Here is a 20,165-nt window from a genome sequence, read left to right as displayed (position 1 = left end):
CTTCAGGGTCCATTTCTAGATGTAAAATTGCTAGCTTAGGGCCTGGAGTGTGGCCTACTGGTAGAGTGCTTTCCTAGCATACATGAAGCCCTGGGTTTGATTCCTCAGTACCACACATACAGAAAAAGTTAGAAGTGGTGATGTGGCTCAAGGATAGAGAGCTAGACTTGAGAAAGCTCAAGGACAGGCCTCAAGTTCAAGCCCCAGGGCTGGCAAAAAACTTGCTGGCTTAAAAGGCTTTAACAAATTCAGTGTCTTTATAAATCACTGGACCTGTGGCTGTGAGCGTGGCATAGTGGTAGAGTGCTTGCCTAGCATGCATGAAGCCCTGTGTTTGATTGTTTGATACCACATACACAGAAAAAGCCAGAAGTGGTGCTATGGGTCATGTAGTAGAGTGCTAGCCTTTGAAAAACCCAAGGAGAGTGCCTAGGTCCTGAGTTCAAGCCCCAGGACTGGCACAAAAAAAATCACTGGATTCATTAGGTTAGGAATACTTCTTTAAAAAAATTTTTTTTCAGTCATGGGGTTTGAATTCAGGGCCTTGGTACTGTTCCTGGGCTTTCTCAAGGCTATCATTCTACCACTTGAGCAATAGCTTCCACTTCCATTTTGTGTGTGTTTGTGTGTGTGTCTGTGTGTGTTGGTGGTTTATTAGAGACAAGAGTCTCACAGAAAGCCAGATGTGGTGGCTACTCAGGAGACTGTGATTTAAGGAACTGCTGTTCAAACCCAGCCCGGGAAGGGAGGGAAAGTGGTAGAAAAACATGGGAGGGAGTAACAATGTTCAACAAGAAATGTACTACTTTATATATGTGATTGTAACCCCGCTGTACATCACCCTGACAAGAAAAATTTTAAAAAGTAAACAGTAAAATCTTTGTCAGCACTTCATGATTTTCTTCCTGCTTTTATGCTGCTTTCAATTGAAATGTTTTTTTTTATCAACCTTATCCTTTAGCTAAATACTCATTAATTCATCTTTTGGGGTGCCCATACGGCAGTACTGGGGCTTGAATTCAGAACCTGGGTACTATCGCTTACCATTTTTACTCAAGGATGACATTTTACCATTGAAGCCCCAGCCCCATTTCTGGTTTTTTGTTTTGTTTGTTCTGTTAATTTGAGGTAAGAGTCTTGTGGATTTTTGTGTCCAGGCTGGCTTTGCATTGCAATCCTCAGAGGACAGCCTCTTGAATAGCTAGGATCATAGGCATGAGTTACTAACTCCCAGCTGTCACTCATCTTAATTATTTTTGTTATCTCTATGTAGTTGTACAAAGGAGTTACCATTCAAAAATGAGTTTATAAGTACAATGTATGTTGGTGGATGTTACCTTTTTATCATTCCCTCCTTGATTCCCAACTCATCCCCTTACCTCAATGTTCTTACTGTCATAGGATATACATTTTTTTGCCAGTCCTGGTGCTTGAACTCAGGGCCTAGACACTGTCCTTGGGCTTTCTCAAGGATAGCACTCTACCACTTGAGCCACAGCACCACTTCCACTTCCAGCTTTTTCTGTGAATATGGTATCAAGGTATTGAACCCAGGGCTTTGTGCATACTCGGCAAGCACTCTACCACTAGGCCACACTCTCAGCCTTCAGATATATAATGAATATTTTGTCAATATATATACATTGAATATTATATCTCTCTCCTACCTGTCTTTATTTGTCTAGCTTTTTGTCCCTGATGATTTCCCTTCACACACCTTTTAAGTGCATTTGATGTTGTAAAAGATGATTTAGAACAATGAGTATCAGTGCCAGGTTCTGAAGTGCTAGTTTCTTCGTATTCGTTTTTCTTTTAAAACACCAAATCTTCTAGGTAGTGTTACAGGTAGAACTAACCCTGCTGTTTTCAGTATACTCTATATAAATTTGCAGAAAACCTTACTTTATTTTGTTTGTTTGACTCCACTTTTAAATTATTAGCTCCTTGGAGACAAAGAGTTAAGTCTGTACTCTTGGACAGGGAATCAGGGTTTGTTGTTTGGATCTGCTCAAACAGAATAATAGCTGACTGAAGCAGCACAGATAACAATCCTTAACAGTCAGTATCTTGTTTAACTCTTACAGTAGCTTTATTAAATGGGTGAGACTGGAGAGCGAGAAGATTAAGGAAGTGTTCCAGTGTTAGTGCGTTTTCCAAGGCAGCTTGTTTTCCTGTGTATTGGTAAGGGTGGGGGGACTGGGCATGGTAAAAATTTCAAGCTTGCTGTAGGACTTCTAATTAAGAGTAAATACCAGGCCTCGTACAGAAGTTTTTTTTCCTAGCTGAGAGGAGAAGAGTTATTAAAGTTCTAAATGGAAAAAGTGATAGAGGAGACAGGACTGGAAATGGCTGTATTTTTTCTGAGACCGTTTCTATTATTCCTGGAACAGTTCCTAGGAAAAAGCAAATTCAAGAATATGAGCTACTAAATCTGAGAATTTTATTTTATTTTATTTTTTTTTGGTACCTGTGGAAGCCTTCTAATAGGTACTCTGAGAAGCCAGTATTCTTTCCTCTTTGTTCTCTACGCATCTGCTGCAAGCTGCTTGTCTCCCCATACCACCGTCTCCCTCCAGCCAGTGCACAGCTCTTGGTGCAGAATCACCACGTCCACTTTTGAACACCCACGGGAGGGGCTGGGCTGGGGCGGGGTCGCCTTGTCGCAGAGCTTGAGTGCGCACGCGCAGACTGCGGCAGAAGGCGGGGTGTGAGATGGGAGTATACTGACACTAGGCTTTCGCTGTTGGCCAGTACGCACCTTCCTTCTTCCCCATCACCTCTCACTTTGGCTCCCGTTAGTTGCTTAGAGCTTTGTTTCTGTCAGTTAACGGCAGTTCAGTGCCGGGCCACCTCCACCTCTGGTTCCGCTAGATCGCCGGCCTGTTGGTGTCTGCTGCTGCGCGCCGGTCGACTGGACCATGTCGTTGGTAAGCCAGAATTCGCGCCGCCGCCGCCGCCGCCGCTGTGCAAAGGTCACGGCCCAGAATGGCAGGTGGGATGAAATGCAGGCCCCTAACGTCCCTGATCTTCCTGCTGCCGTGTCGGGCCCAGACGTTCCCCAGGATCCCAACGAGCCTGGGATCCTCCAGGGCTTCAACTCCTCTGAGGGCCCCGGCACCTCGTTGCCGCCCACCTCGGGGGAGGGCCGGAGCACCTCCGTGCCGCTCGCTGCTACTGGGGACTCAAGCGCATCTGGGCAACTCACCATCTCCAAGGGGTCGAATCCCTCCGAGCCGCCCAGCCCTCGTGAGTACCCCAGCATCTGTGGGCCTCCTACGGTCTCTGAGGGATTGAGTGGCGCCATATCAATCACCGCCTCCCCAGGCCCAAGCTCGTCGGTGCCGCCCACTGCCTGTGAGGGCGCCAGCGCCTCTGAGCATCTCGCTGTCTGTGAGGGGCTGCACAACTCTGAGCGGTCCGTGTGTGACGGGGGCCTGAGCACCTCCGTCCCGCCTCCCTCTGGTGAAGGTCCCAGCATCTCCGTGGCGCCCACCGATTCGGAGGGATCAGGTATCAGCGTGCCTCCTCCCTCTGCTGATGGCCTGAACTTCTCCGCGCCTCCCACCCTTGACCTGGGCCTGAGCGTTTCTAAGCCATTCACCGATGTGGAGGGTCCTGGCATCAACGTGCCACCTTCCTCCCAAGAGGGCCCCTCCTCCTCCATACCTCCCACCCCTGGTGAAGGCCTGAGCATCTCGGTACTGTCCACCGAGGGATCTGGCATCAATATGCCGCTCCCTTCCGGTGAGGACCCTAGCACTGCCTCCAAGGGATCCAGCGCCTCTGGACAGCCCCCCATTGGAGAGGGTCGGAGCACTTCCATGCCAGCCACTGGTAGTGAGGGACTGAGCACTTGCACAATGCCTTCTGGCTGTGAAAATCGGGGCATCTGTGTGCTGCGCCTCCCCAATGAAGGCCTGATCTCGTCCGTGCCATCCCCCTTGGGTGAGGGTCCCAGCGCTTTCTTACTACCCGCGGATTGTGAAGCGCTGGACACATGTACACTGCCCCCCTGTGGTGAAAGCCGGCATAACTATGCGTGTCACATCCCTGAGGAGGTCCCATGTACCTCCCGGATGCCCACTGCTGCCGAGGACCCCAGCATTTCCGGGATGCCCACTGCCAGTGAAAATCCTGATGCATTGTTGAGCTTGAGTGCTATGGGCCCGAACTCCTCCAAAGCAAGCCCTCGTATGAGCAGGATGTCCAACGGTGCAGAAGGCCCTCTGGGATTCCAGGTCCTGAGAGACCGTGAGAATTCCAACTGCATCACCATTATGGGGCTTGGTACCGGCCAGGTCGTCCTTACTTTAAAGCCCCAGGATCCGATGGAACACAATGTAGCTGAGTTGTTGCAGTTTCTGATGGTTAAGGATCAGAGCAAGTATCCAATCAGGGAATCTGAAATGAGGGACGTTATTGATAAAGAATATCGCAGTCAGTTCCCTGAGATCCTCAGACGAGCAGCAGCCCACCTGGAGTGCATTTTTAGATTTGAACTGAAGGAACTTGACCCCGAAGAGCGCACCTACATCTTGCTCAATAAACTAGGACCTGTACCTTTTGATGGGTTAGAGGATCGCCCAAATGGGCCAAAGATGGGCCTCCTGATGATGATCTTAGGACAAATACTCCTAAATGGCAACCAGGCCAAGGAGGCTGACATTTGGGAAATGCTCTGGCGACTAGGGGTGCAGCGTGAGAGGAGGCTTTCCATTTTTGGGAACCCAAAGAGACTTCTGTCTGTAGAATTTGTATGGCAGCGTTACTTGGACTACAGGCCCATCACCGAGTGTTCACCAGTTGAGTATGAATTTTTCTGGGGCCCACGATCCCATGTAGAGACCACGAAGATGAAAATTCTGAAGTTCATGGCTAAGATCTATAACAAAGATCCTACAGATTGGCCAGAGCAATACCATGAGGCTCTGGAAGAAGAAGCAATCAGAGCTGCTGCTGGGAATTGGCCAGCTGTCCATCACTATAGGAGGCCCTATTTTGAGGAAGTGGCTGAGATAGCAATTCATGATGGAGATAGTTCTGGCTATTCCTCAAAATATGCCCCACATTCCTGGCCAGAGTCAAGATTGGAGAGCAAGTCAAGGAAGCTGGTGCAGCTCTTTCTTCTTATGGATGCAACGAAATTGCCCATACCAAAAAAAGGAATTCTGTACTATATCGGCCGGGAATGCAGCAAAGTGTTTCCAGATCTTCTGAATCGTGCTGCTCGCACCCTGAACCATGTGTACGGGACAGAGCTAGTGGTCCTCGATCCCAGGAATCACTCCTATACTCTGTACAACCGGAGGGAAATGGAAGATACAGAAGAGATCATGGACAGTCCAAACAGGCCTGGCAACAACTTCTTGATGCAAGTTCTAAGCTTCATCTTCATCATGGGCAACCATGCAAGAGAGTCTGCAGTGTGGGCCTTCCTGAGGGGGTTAGGGGTTCAAAGTGGAAGAAAGCATGCAATTACCTGTAGGTATTTGAGTCAGCGCTACATAGACAGTTTACGGGTTCCTGACAGCGATCCAGTGCAGTATGATTTTGTATGGGGCCCTAGAGCGCGCTTGGAAACCTCCAAGATGAAAGCCCTGAGGTATGTGGCTAGAATCCATCGAAAGGATCCACAGGAGTGGCCAGAACAGTACAGAGAGGCAATGGAAGATGAGGCCAACAGAGCTGATGCAGAGCATCGGCAATTTCTGGTTCACCCCTTACGATAGAGCCATGTGTGGCAGTCAGAGAGGCCTTGGAAGTTGGGCCTAGAGCCCTGGGTCTTGTGTATTAGGGCGTGTGTCTGAGGAGGTATATATTGTGTTTGATATTTGTGTTCCAGTTTCACTTATGTCTTTTCATATTTAATTGTTCAGTATCTTGAAAAAAAGTTTCAATTGTTTTACTATATTGTCCAGTAAGGTAAATGTGATTGACCACTTGCTGTCTCTGTTGTATTTTGGTATGAATTTTGATCGTGTTATACAATGTTTTGGTAATCTTTCCATCTTGTTGCATTACCTGGAAGAGAATATATAGCATACAGCTATAGATATAGGCTTTTCTGTGAAAGCTTGAAAAAAAAAACTTCATCAGTAAAGTGATCTATCTAGCTTCAGATGTTAAACAAGAAAATATAACAACAATCCAAAAAGCACTGTAAGTTGTTGTGGCTGGCTTCCCTTTTTGTCTGCTATTGTGTAAAGAATACTGATGTTTACCTGTATTTGCTTTGCTGTACTCAAATGTGATGAAAAATAAAAGTCTAATAAATCAAGCAGAATAGCAGTTGAATTTCTTTTGTGCAATTAGAATACATTCTGGTTATATAGGTATTATAATATATAGCAATTACTCTAGAATTCAGGGACTAAGGAAGGTGTAGGGGAGATTATTTAAAGTAGCAATTTTATTATGTTGTATTCAGTGTTATAATACATCAAGCAGGGCATTTCCCTAGGAGCTTAGTGTAGACATCTGATTCCTGGAGTATTCAAAGTGGAGAAGATGATAGGTGTATGAGTGTCTGTCTGGCCCTTTAATACAAGCATGAGGTAAACTGATTTCATCTGGATTTCAGTCTTTATGAGTGCTTGTAGGAAATGAAATCAAAGGTTGAAGGTTGCATGCCATAAACTATCCAATTAAATGATGTAAGTCAACTTTTTTTTTGGCCATGCCTGGGGCTTGAACTTAGGGCCTGGACACTCTCCTTGTGCTTTCTCAAGAGAGTGCTCTACCATTTGAGCCACAGCACCACTTCTGGCTTTTTCTGTGCCTGTGGTACTGAGGAATCGAACCCAGGGCATCATGCATGCTAGTCAAGCACTCTACCACTAGGCCCAACTCCCGGCCCCTAAACCAGCTTTTTCTAAGTTATACTGTGATTTAAATGTAACTCCCCAAATTCAGTGAGTACAACAAAATGTTTAGTTCATTTTATGTTTTTCATGATTTTTGTATGATTCTGTTTATATTGTGTTCATTAGGTAACCAGTCTAAAGGGAAAGCACATATCAGGAAATCCGTTGGATCAGAGGTAAAAGTATTATAGTGGAATTAAAGCCTTTGCTCAGACATATTGTAGTCATAATCCATTGTCAAAAGCAAGTCATGTAACCAGGCTTTCTATCAGTGTGGTGGTAGATATAAGATTCCCACAGGGAGGGAATGTAGGGATGGGCCTAGTACAGGAAGAGCATAGATTTTGGACCAAAAATTCGATCTACTATACGAGCATTTTGCTTTATGAGTCAGATGGGCCATGAGGGATTTTAAACTAAGGGCATGGAAAGATATGACTCAGGATGTGTGTGTGTGTGTGTGTGTGTGTGTGTGTGTGTGTGTGTGTGCATGTGCGTGTGTGTACACGCGCACGCACATGTGCCTTTCGGGGCTTGAACTAAAGGCCTGAGCATTGTTCCTGAGTTTTTGCACTCAATGCTGGTGCTCTACCACTTGAGTCACAGCTCTTCCACCTTTGTTTGGTGGTTAATTGGGGATAAGAGTCTCATGGACTTTCCTGTCTGGTTGGCTTGGGACTGTGATCCTCAGATCTCAGCCTCCTGAGTAGCTAGGAGTGTAGACGTGAGCTACAGGCACCCGGGTATGATTTAGTTGATGAGCTTACTTTAAATTTTCATTATTTTGGGGCCGGGAGTTTGGCCTAGTGGTTAAAGTGCTTACCTAGCATGCATGAAGACCCGGGTTCGATTCCTCGGTACCACATACCACATATATAGAAAAAAGCCAGAAGTGGTGCTGAGGCTCAAGTGGTAGAGCTCTAGCCTTGAGAAAGTCCAAGGACAGTGCTCAGGCCCTGAGCTCAAGCCCAGGACTGGCAAAAAAAAATTTTCATTATTTTGCTGGGGCTTAAACTCTTGGTCTAGGCACTGTCTTGAGCTTTTGTGCTCGACAATTTCCACAGCTCCACTTCTGGCATTTTTGCTGCCCATGCTCACTTTGGACCCAGATCCTTATATATCAGTCTCTTCATGCCAGGCATGAATACTAGCACCTGGCTACTTTAATTCTTGTACTAAAAATCAAAGGGAATAAGAGTGGGAAGAAAGTCTAATTTTAACAGAATATTTATTGATATTCTTATAAAAAAAGAAAGGTTATTTTCAAATTAAATTAAATTGAGCCAAGCAGTCTGTTACCTAAAAAACAACATCAACAAAACAACCCCCGGGTTGGAGGTATGGTTCTATGGATAGAGAGTATCTGCCTAGTAAGCACACACATGCGCACGTGCATGCATATGCGCGCGCATGCGTGTGTGCGCGCGCGCGCACACACACACACACACACACTCATACTCACACACCCTTCGAAAACCAAACTTGGAATCAAGCTTTAAAGCCATTCCAGATTAGTGGTTAGCAGAATGTTGCCTAGATCTGTATGGCCTCATACAAATCCTGTCTCTCACTGACATAATTTGTAAGACTTCATACAAGTTCCTTATCTCTTTCGCATTTCAACTCCTCATCTGTAAAATTGAGCACTATCTATTGTGAGGAGTAAATTTTACCATGTAGTAGAATACAACAGGACTTGACATATAGTTGACAATACATAGGTTATGTTTCCAGTTGATTTTTTCCAAGAATGGAACTATGAAGTGGAGATATTCCTGAAAATGTTTATTGTGGAATGGGTTAGGCTCAATATCTTTGGAGAAACAAAAGACGTAGAAATAGAGGAAGATGTTCAGAAATAATGCAGTCAGGGCCTGAGTTCAAACTAATGATTGAAAAACTAAAAATTAAAAAAATAGGGGTTGGGAGTGTGGCCTAGTAGTAGAGTGCTCGCCTAGCACTCATGAAGCCCTGGATTGATTCCTCAGTACCACATACACAGAAAAAGCCTGAAGTGGTGTTGTGGCTCAAGTGGTAGCATGCTAGCCTTGAGAAAGCTCAAGAACAGTGCCCAGGCTCTGAGTTTAAGCCCCAGACTGACAAAACAAAGCTAGAAATGATGCAGTCACAACAAATAATTTAGTGACTCTACAAGGGATTAAGTTTGAGGTATCACAGACTAGGAGAAAAGGGGCAGAAATGTTATGGTCCTATACTAAACAGTCACTGAATACAAGCTGCCTTCTGGTAACGGAATGCACTTGAGGTTAGCCAGCTCTTTTCAGCCAAGAGTAATTTGTAAGAAAGAAATGCAGCTATAAACACAGTTGTCAATATCCTCAAGAGACGGAGGAATGAACCCTTCAGTCCTGAACGTAGGGTTAAATGTGCTCTCATTGTATCTTCATTCCCCTTCCATCCCCTGTAGCCTGTCATTTTTCTTAGTGTGATTCGAACTATTGTTATCATCTTAAGGGATGAAATAGCTCCTCATTGTTCTGACATAATTACCACATCATTGAATCATTTTACTTTTACCTCTTATGTCTATGTCAGTTTTTAATCCATTTTTACTTTATTTTGTTTTTATTTTCTTATTTTTATTTTATTTGACATTTCTGAGGCTTGAACTCAGGGCCTGGGCACTGTCCTTGAACCTTCTCAAGGCTAGTGCTCTACCATTTGAGCCACAGAACCACTTCTGGCTTTTTCTGTGTGGGTAGGACTGAGAAATCCAACTCAGGGCTTTGTTCATGCTAGGCGAGCACTCTACCACTAGGCAACACTCCCAACCCCTATTTTTTTAATTTTTAGTTTTTCAATCATTAGTTTGAACTCAGGGCCTGGATGTTGTCCCTGAACTTTTGCTGGTGTTCTACCACTTTGAGCTGCAGCACCACTTCCAGTTGGAGATAAGAATCTCAAGTGCAGGGGCTGGCTTTGAACTGAGATCCTCAGATCTCAGCCTCCTGAGTGGCTAGGATTTCAGGCATGAGCCACCAGAGCCTGGTTCTTTCAATGTAGCTTAGATTGAATCTTTATCAAGTTGTTTCCAAAATGGTACATAAGCAAATCTCTAGTGCTCTACGACTTAAGTCACAGAACCACTTCAGGCTTTCTCTATGTATATGGGACTGAGAAATTGAACCCAGGTCTTGCATGCTAGACAAGCACTCTACTACTAGGCCAAATACTCGGCCCAGAAAAGAATTTTTTTTTTTGCCAGTCCTGGGCTTGGGCTCAGGGCCTGAGCACTGTCCTTGGACTTTCTCAAGGCTAGCACTCTACCACTTGAGCCTCAGCACCACTTCTGTTTTTTTTTCTATGTATGTGGTACCGAGGAATCGAACCCGGGTCTTCATGCATGCTAGGCAAGCACTCTACCACTAGGCCAAACTCCTGACCTCAGAAAATAATTTTTTTGATGCCACTCCTGGGTCTTGAACTCAATGCCTGGACACTGTCTCTGAGTTTCTTAGGCTAGCAGTCTATCCCTTGAGCCACAGTGCCACTTAGGGCTTTTTCTGTTTATGTGGTTCTGAAGAATTGAACCCTGGGCTTCATGCCTGCTAGGCAAACACTTTACCACTAAACCATATTCCCAGCTTACCATTTTAGTTTATATTCTCCAGGTAATCACATTTTCCCCCTGAAGTTGAATTTGGATACAGCTTGAAAAATATAAAATAGAAAATAGGATGAGAGCCCTGTGCGGTGATTCCTACCTGTAATCTTAGCTACTCAGGAGTCTGACATCTGAGAATCGAGGTTCAAAGCCAGCCTGGGCACTAAAGACAGTGAGAATCTTATCTCCAATTAATCATTAGAAAACGGGAAGTGGCACTATGGCTCAAGGGGTAGGGTGGTAGCCTTGAGCTGAAGAGCTCAGGGATAGTGCCCTCCCCCAAAGTTCAAGCCCCATGACCCACAAAAAAATGGAAAAAAAGTAGGATGATAGGGATTTAGAACTTTCATTCTTTTTCTCTTTTAGGTGCCAGTCCAAGGGCTTGACTCAGGATGTGGCAATGTCTCTTTGCTTCTTTTTGCTCAAGACTAATGCCACAGCTTCACACTTCAGGCTTTTTTGATGGTTTTTCTAAATTGTTGGGGTGATGTACAGAGGGGTTACAGTTACATTTATCAGGTAGTGGGTACATTATTTCTTGAAGATCGTTACCCCTTCCCATGTTGTTCTCACATTTTCCCTCCCCTTTTTTGGTAGTTTATTGTCAATAATAGTCTCATGGACTTTGCTGTCCCGGCTGGCTTTGAACCTCCATCCTCAGATCTCAGCCTCCTGAGTAGCTAGGATTACAGGCGTGAGCCACCACCTGGCTTCTCTCAATATTTTTGTGCCTTCTAAATTAACAAATCCACTCATCACCTCTCCAACAGTGTCTTTTGAATGACTTTTTGACATAGTTAATATTTTTTCCTTTTTCAAATTTTATTCTTTTACTTTCTATTTTTTCTTTTGTTATTATAAAGGTGATGTACAGGAGGGTTACACTTACATAAATCAGGCAAGAAGGACATTTCTTTTTGGACAATGTCACCCCTTCCCTCCCTCGCTCCCAGTTTTCAAATTTTATTATCTTTGAATAGTTGTGTAAAAGAGTTGCCATTTACTAAATCAGTTTATGAATACAATGCGAGTTGAGCAATGTCACATCTTTCAACCTTCTCACCTATCTCTCCCAACCGTGCATTTTCTTTTTTTGAAATATTTTGCACACATGAAATCAATTGCACTCTCCCAATATTTTTCCTGTTTCTTTGCCAATTGTTCTTGGTCTCCTTCACAGGTTCCTCTCCTCTTGTAATTCTAAGAATGCTTCAAGGTTGGTCCTTCAATCCGTTCTATTTTCTAGTTTCTCTCCAGTTTTTCTTACCAATTGCAAGATTTATAAGTAATTTGATGGACTTGAGGGTCCAAAATTTTTACTTCAAATGTCAAAATATATGCCCTACACTGAAATCCTCTCCTATTCCACTGATTTTTTCAATGGTTCATTTGTATGTGTAGTATGCATTAATCTGAGCACCTGGCATATTCACTTTCAAATATGTTCCCTGTATGTATCTATATATTTTTTTACATATCCTTATCTTAATAAAATTTTACGGATGTTCATTATGAAAGCTAATTCATACATGACTGCTCTTTCATTTCAAGGTTATTTAGGAAATTAAATACATCAACATATTCGAATGCTCTACCATGAAATGTAAATCCAGAATCTGATAACTTTTCATCAACTTCAGCATTACTATTGTGATTTTATCTCCCATCTATTATTGTTAAAGGCTTAGAGTTTGTTTGTTTCCCTGAACCTGACTTTGTTGTACTGGATTTATCATCAGTATAATAGCCATATGGATATTGTAAGAATGTATATAATATCTAGATATCACTTCAGTCCCCCTTAAAGTGTTATTTTGACACTTTAGGCATATAATCCAGCCCATAATCCCTTTTCTAACTTCATCTTTTATTGCAATCTTATCTCTTATATTTTTATTTTGTCTGCTTCATGAGCAAGTCAGACAGGTATTTCGCTGTTTTTGTGAATATTGTTTCTATCTCTGCTAAAAATACCCTTCTTACTTAGGATTGTCTATCTGAAATTATATCCTTTCTCTTTGATTTTTTTAAATAAATTTTTTTGCCAGTTGTGGGGCTTGAACTCAGGGCCTGAGAACTATCCTTGGACTTTTCTCAAGACCAGAACTCTATCCTTGAGCCATAGCACCACTTCCAGCTTTTTTCCATGTATGTGGTGCTGAGAAATCGAACCCGAGTCTTCGTGCATGCTAGGCAAGCACTCTACCACTAGGCCAAACTCCCCGTCCCTTTTAAATAATTTTTATTGTAATTAATAGAAGGGTTACATTATGTTCACCAGATAGAAGGTGCATTACTTCACAAACATTGATACCCTTTCTCATGACATGGTTCTCTTTGATTTTTTAAACACATATTGCTATGATATCTATATCTGTATCTATATCTATATATTTTTTGTCAGTCTGGGACTTGAACTCTGGGGCTGGGCATTATCCCTGAGCTCTTCAGCTCAAAGCTACCACCCTACCCCTTGAGCCACAGTGTCACTTCCAGTTTTCTGGTTAAAAATTTCAGAGACTTTTCAGTGCCCAGGCTGGCTTTGAACAGTGATCCTCGGGTCTCAGCCTCCTGAGTAGCTAGGATTATAGGCATGAGTCACTGCACCCAGCTGTTAATATATATATATATTTTTTTTTTTTCTTTTTTTTTGCCAGTCCTGATCCTGGTCCTGGTCCTGGAACTCAGGACCTGGGCACTGTCCTTAGCCTTTCTCAAGGCTAGAGCTCTATCACTTGAGCCACAGCACCAGTTCTGTCTTTTTGCTATGTATGTGGTACTGAGGAATCAAACCCCGGTCTTAGTGCATGCTAGGCAAGCACTCTTCCACTAGACCACACTCCAGGCCCTGTTATGATATATTTTAAAGAACTAATATTTGGCTTTGTTGATGTTCTCTATAGTTTGTTATCTATTTCATTCATGTCTGCTATTTATTATTTCCATTTTTCTTTTTTTATTTGGTTTTAATTTACCTTTTTCCACTTTTTTGGATTAAGGCTTATGCCACTGATTTGTAAAAATTTTTTATTATCATTAATAGAGGGGTTATAGATATATTCGCCAGATAGAGAGTGCATTACTTCACACACATTGATACCCCTTCTCATTTTTTTCTTTTTATAATATTATTCTATTATAGCACAGGATCCATCTCCTTTTCAAAGGAAAATACATCAGAGAATAGATCAACCAGAAAAGAATTTCAAAAGACTATTCACATGTAAATTTCCCAGAATGCACCTCTTGCATAAAGCAAGCTTATGGGTTACTTTACTCAGAGAGGAAATTTTGTAATTTAATGACAATGCTGAAATCACCAATAATCTGCTAATTTATGTAACAGTGTTTATATGGCCTTTGAAATAACAGGCGCCCTTAGAAGATGTATCTTCTTAAACTATTAACATTCTATAGACTTTTAGTAGGCTTTACCTTCAAGAATAGAGCATCCATGTCTATTTTCATAGTATTAATATTAGCCACTGGTGCTGAGTTTATAATCTGTACAATTTCATGTAGACCTATTAGATTCAGTGATCTTGATGATTATACAATTTTGTAAAATGGATTAAAACTGTCTTTAAAAAACACCCATTAAAAGGCAAAGACTATTTTATTAGATAACAAAATTTAATTTAAATTTGGACTACAAAGCTTAAGATGTTAGAAAATCTCTGGCTTAATGCCAGCTGTAGTAGTACATCCCTGTAACCACAGCACTGAGGAAGGGAGGCTGAGGCAAGAAGATCATGAGTTTAAATCTAGCTTGGGCTATTATAGTGACATCTAGGCTAGTCTGGGCTGTATACATAGCTAAGATCCTGCTTAAAAGACAGAGAGAAAGAGACAGAGAGTAAGAGACAGAACCTCTGGCTTAAAAAAATGGATGCAATTTTAAAACAATATTTATTCTGTTATAAAAATCTTTCAGCAATTTAGAAATACTGACAGTTACTAAAAATTTAAGGGATGCTAGAACTGTAAAGAGCAATTTTATTTTTCTTCCTATTGGGTGAGTGTTAATGCTCAAAAGTTACTTACATAGAAATATTTTCTTCAGTTATGTAATGCATTGCATCACAGAACTGGAATGGTATAAGGAAAATACTCAGCTTATTCCTAGTTTGATAAATAAGTGAAAAAGATATGACACAAAATCCTAGGCAGGGCCCCACCTTCCCAAGCACAGGCTTGTCAATTCTAACAGGGCAATGCAAATGAACAAGGCTAGATGAAAGAAGAGATAAATAATTATTTTTAATCTTTTCTTTCTTTTTCTTTTTTCAGTTGGTTCTGGGTTTGAAGTCAGGGCCCGGGCAGGTACTGTCCCTGAGCTTTTTCACTCAAGGCTAGCACTCCATCACTTTAAGTCACAGCTGTACTTTGCGTTTTCTGGTGGTGAATTGGAGATAAGAGCTTCCCGCTAGGCCAGGGCTGGCTTCAAACCACAATCCTCAGATCTCAGCCCCCTGAGTAGCTAGGATTACAGCCATGAGTCACTAACACCAGGCTCTTTTCTTTTCTTTAACTGATCAGGTCTTAGATACCTGCCCTGAGCCTGACTCCAAACCTTGCTGGAACTATGCAATCTCTGAAACCAAGTACAATTCAAAAGTTGCATAGAAAAATAAAAGAGAAAGAAAGCCAAAAGGGAAAGAGAGAGAGAAATGGAGCAAAGGCAGGCAGGCAGGAAAGCAAACAGGTAAAGCCTTATCAACTCAATACACAAAACCAAACAGTGTCCTTTAACAGAAAAATAATAGTGCAAAGCTATCTTGGGCTCCTTTAAAACACTACATACTGATTTTTAAAAAACAAAGAAAAAATCAAATGAAACAAACACCACAGTTCTTAGAGGAAAGCTTAGCCTGTTAAGAAGAAGGCTTATTATCATACCACACTGGAAGCCTGCCTAGATCCTGAGATAAACTGTCTGGCAAAAGCCAAGATAACACACATTTTGCTTTTCCATTTCAAAAAAAAATTTTAAAAAGATTAACAGTAGGGCTGGGATGTAGCTCAGTGGCAAAGCGCTTGACTAGCAAGTACAACATCCTGGGTTCGATCCCCACTATCAAAAAAGGAAAGACAAAAAAGTAGTTTTTTTTTTTAAAAAAAACTCAAACAAACAAAAAGATTAACAACAAATCATCTCATCTTTCGCAGAAGTGTTTGTGTGAAGGGCCTAGCCAAGTCTGAACTTATTTTATTTTATTTATGTTTTGGCTAGTCCTGGGGCTTGAACTCAGGGCAGGCCTTGGACATTTTTTTCTCAAGGCTAGTGCTCTGCTACCTGAGCCACAGCACCACTTCTGCCTTTTTCTATATATGTGGTACTGAGGAATCAAATCCAGGGCTTCGTGCATGCAAGGCAAGTACTCTACAGCTAGGCTGTGCTCCCTGTCCTCCAAACTTCTGAGGGCAGAGGTAATGGACTCTTTTCCTCCTTGTCTAGCTGCAAATGACTCAGTGCTTCTGCTGTCTGTTGCTACAGGTGCTGCCCTTAGACAGGGCACCAATACAGATCCTGGTCATCTATCCAGAGTGGCACACAAGCACCTTCCTCCCCATCCTCCTGCCACAGTGTGCTACTCAAGTGTTCACTGCAGGCAATACTTGGTGAAAAGGACCACTTTGTGATAGTGATTCTTACATAGTAATAAAAAAAAAGTGCAAGAAGAAAACGAAGTATCTACTAAACTCCCGGTTCCTAAGCAGCTTTTACCATTGGCCAGACATGGTACAGTGGGAGTGAAATACTGTTCATGCAGTTTTGCTCTGCACAATTGTATGTAGTCTTTAAAAAAAAGAATGACTATAAGCTATGGAATGATGAAAGCTTAAGTGCCTTATACCCATAAAAATAGTAATTTTGAATCAGAAAAATATTTGGTCCTCAAAATGTTCAAATTATTCTTCTGAAACTTTTTTTCCATATAATTTTTATTGTAATTAATAGAAGGGTTACATTATATTCGCCAGATGGAAGATGCATTACCTCACATACATTGATACCCTTTCTCATGTCTTGGTCCCTATTTCCCTCCCCCCCACCCCCACATCTGAAACTTTTTTTTTTACAATTATCTTTTTCTACCCTCCCCAAAGACTCATAATAAGCCATTCAGCAAGACATTAAAATCTGGTATTAGTAGAAAGTAGAAATGTTTCAAAATATAAAATATCACCTAATACCAATTGTACAATTTGAAACTGATAATAGCTTACATTAGGAAAATAATGAATATAGCTAAAGAAATTATTTTCAGTCTTTTTCCCTTCTACCCAGGAAACTTTCATATCAGATGTCACCAATGCCTGGTGATCTTCTGGGGGCTTCCCAAGATTACATGTTGGCAGACTCACTGTCAGTCTCCTTCAACTCTCTTCTTACGTACTAAGTCATTGCTTTTTGTTTTAGCATTAGCTGCCCTGGTTCAAGGCCCCTGCTGTGTAAACTCATATCCAAATTTCAGGATATTGGGCTGGGAGTTTGGCCTAGTGGTAGAGTCCTTGCCTAGCATGCACGAAGACCCGGGTTCGATTCCTCAGTACCACATACATAGAAAAAAGCCAAAAGTGATGGTGAGACTCAAGTGGTAGAGAAAGCCTTGAGAAAGTCCACGGACAGTGCTCAGGATTTGATCTCAAGCCCCGGATTGTCAAAAAAAAAACTGCCCAAATTTCAGGATATTTGTATTTTCTTCCAGCATCTTGGCCATCTCCAACTCTACAGCTGTTCCCAACTGCTGCCTCTGATTGTCAATCTTCAGCTCCGCCAGGGTCTCATTTTCCTTTAAAGCATTGATCAGTGCCAGAACTCCAGCTGCTGTAATGAAGTTGAACTCCATATTAAAGCTCTTCAAAGTTTTGTTCACTTTCAACATCTCTTCAAAAGCCACAGCAATGGGGTCATTGCTCCAAGTGGATGCAAGACTGAAATGCTCCACCTGCGTGTTGTTTTCCAAAGACTGCAAAATCTTTCAGGGGTGGAATTGGAATATTCTTTGTATTATTCAAATTAACTTCAACAAGACGGGCATCATTTTCTTTAATTCTCTTCAAGCTCTCTTCAACATTGGTTGGATTTAGTGGCTCATCAAACACTGGAACAATCATTTCCCTTTTTACCATATTTGAAAAATGTGGTTGGTTGACTCCATTACTACTGCCCACTATATTACAGAACTGGGGATTTGTTATCAGATTGTGCATCCCAAGAATAGCTGCGAGATCCGATAATTCTGGATCAGTAGCACTTATCAAAGCTTCTTCTAATTCTGGATCAAGAGATACATTTTCTTCTGCCAAAGTCTGTATAGGCTTTTGTTTGGGGACAAATATTTTCTCTTTCTTTTCTCCTGTATAGGGCACATAGTGTTCCTGGTCCTTCTGCTCCAGGGCTTCCTTCTCCAGATACGAAAGCAGATGTTCTCGATCAAATGGCCCAGTGGCTGATTTCCATGTCTGGTTCTTCTGGCGGAAACCCGCAGACAGGAGGGCGTTCTCAGGGTCAAGATCATCCAGAACAGTTTCCAGTTGTTTCAGCTCCATTTCTGACAGGTTCTCAAGAATCTCATCTTCATCCAGGTCCTTGTACTACTTTGCTAAGTCCTTCTGAAATGGGAGGGCCATGATATGCTATGGAGAAGTCACCTGCTATGCAAGACAGGCAGAAGTGATTTCTATAATTTCTTAAGGTTGACTGACGCCTGCCCGCCGGGGCCGCAGCCGACTTCCTTCACCGACCCACGGGACTGGGGGCCCCACGCGCTGCTACTCCTTTCCCAGCAGCCCTAGCCGGTCCATGGAGCCAGCTTCTGAGGGAGTTCCCAGACCCACCTGCCAGCGGCGCCCCGGGCTTGGCGGCTGGTCAGCGCCATCTGACCCCTTCTCATGTTTTTGTCCCATTCCCCTCCTCCCACCCCCTCCCCTTGTGCCACGAATTTTAAGATATAGGCATTGAAAGATAATTTTCTCTATGTCATTGACTTTTTAATGGTTCAAACACTTTAATATTTGATTAATACATTTTGTCATTGATTTTTTTTTTTTACCAGTTCTGGGGCTTGAACTCAGGGCCTGGGTGGGCACTGTCCCTGAGCTTCTTTTGCTCAAGGCTAATGCCCTACCATTTCAACCACAGCAGTACTTGCAGCTTTTTCTGTGTATGTGGTACTGAGGAATAGAACCCAGGGCTTCATGCATGCTAGGCAAGCACTCCACCACTAGGCCACATTCCCAGCCCTCTGTCGCTATTACTTTGCAGTGTTCTATGAGGTCATGTGTTGCTTCTTCCTTTTTTTTTTCTTTATTAACGTTGATTTTTATATCATATTTTAAATGACAGGTTTAACAAACGAGTGTTCAAGAAGGGAATCTCTATTTACAATCACTGGGACTTAGTATTGAGAACTTAATCAAAATTAGGCTAAAGGTTTGTATGTCATAGAAACATTAATTTTAGAAAATAAAACATTATGTCTATAGAGTCATAGGTTTTTATGTTTATATAGTTATGTTTATATTTCCAATACCATGTCCATAGCATTGCATATGCAGATATTGAGTCCTAGCTCTTGTACTCTTTGGATTTAATAGCCACATATTAAGGATACCATGCGCCTTTTGTTCCTTAGGTCTTGACTTATCTCACTCAACATGATTCGCTCTAGATTCATCCACTTCCATGCGAATGCCATTATTTTATCTTGTCTGTTGGCTATGTAGAATTCCATTGTATATATATATACACCACATTTTCTGTATCCATTCATCTGCAGTAGGGCATCTGGATTGTTTCCATCGCCTGGCTATTGTGAATAGTGCAGAGATGAACATAGCTGAGCAGGTGTCCTTATCATATCTTGGGTTATGATGTTCAAGGTAGATGCCCAGAAATGTTCTTCCTTTTTTTAAGCTTCAAACTTGTTCTCAGTAACGGAAATTGAAACTATACATACACATAAACTGACATGTTGAAATGAAACTCTTGTGTACAACTATTTGAAGATAATAAGAAAGAAGAAAATACAAGCAGTTATGAATATATAACATTTTCTATGTACACATGTTACGTCCATATGGGATGTGTTTAAGTATTTAATAAGAAAAGTATGTCTCTCATACTGAATTGAAACAGCACCTATTCACTTGTTAGCATATGTTAATTGTACAAAGTGAAAGGTTTCATAATACTAATATTCCTATATACCCAAGCATTTCATACACTTGGGTTATATTTACCCTCTACATTTTTGTTTCTTTTTCTTCCTCCACAACTTCAACACTGTTTTTTTGCAGTTCTTTTTTCTTTCTTTTTATTTTTTGCCAGACCTGGGGCTTCAGCTCAGCGCCTGGGCACTCTGCCTGAACATCTTTGTGCTCAAGGCTAGTGTTCTACCACTTGAAGCCACAGCGCTGCTTCTGGCTTTTTTGAGTAGTTTATTGGAGGTAAGGAAACTTTCCTGCCCAGGCTGGCTTTGAACCATATCCTCAGATCTCAGCCTCTTGAGTAGCTAGGATGCTAGATGTCAGCCGCCAGCACTTGGCTCTTTTTTTGCAATTTCAAACATGGGTTTATTATGACCTTTCAAAACAGGCATACAAACCTTTCATATTCTCCATTCTCCCTCTTTATTTCCCTCACACCTCCTGCTGGCTCCAATTCCTCC

At 42.1% G+C, this 20,165-nt stretch overlaps 1 protein-coding gene and 1 pseudogene across 1 annotated transcript; one reads left to right on the top strand and one right to left on the bottom strand.

Moving 5' to 3' along the window:
* The first annotated feature begins 2,719 nt into the window (after positions 1-2,719).
* Positions 2,720-6,716, top strand: Magee1 (MAGE family member E1). Its single transcript, XM_090326396.1, has one exon. The coding sequence runs from the start codon at positions 2,919-2,921 to the stop codon at positions 5,727-5,729; it is 2,811 nt and encodes a 936-aa protein (XP_090182522.1). The 5' UTR covers positions 2,720-2,918; the 3' UTR covers positions 5,730-6,716.
* Positions 6,717-16,859: 10,143 nt separating this feature from the next.
* LOC150041011 (tropomodulin-3-like) lies at positions 16,860-18,126 on the bottom strand (annotated as a pseudogene).
* Between the last annotated feature and the right edge of the window lie 2,039 nt (positions 18,127-20,165).

The sequence above is a fragment of the Megascapheus bottae genome, chromosome X, assembly GCF_031878675.1.
Source record: "Megascapheus bottae isolate mThoBot1 chromosome X, mThoBot2.hap1, whole genome shotgun sequence".
Taxonomy (NCBI): Eukaryota; Metazoa; Chordata; class Mammalia; order Rodentia; family Geomyidae; genus Megascapheus; species Megascapheus bottae.
Note: the sequence above shows the minus strand (reverse complement) of the source record. Positions and strands in the feature narration are given on the sequence as shown.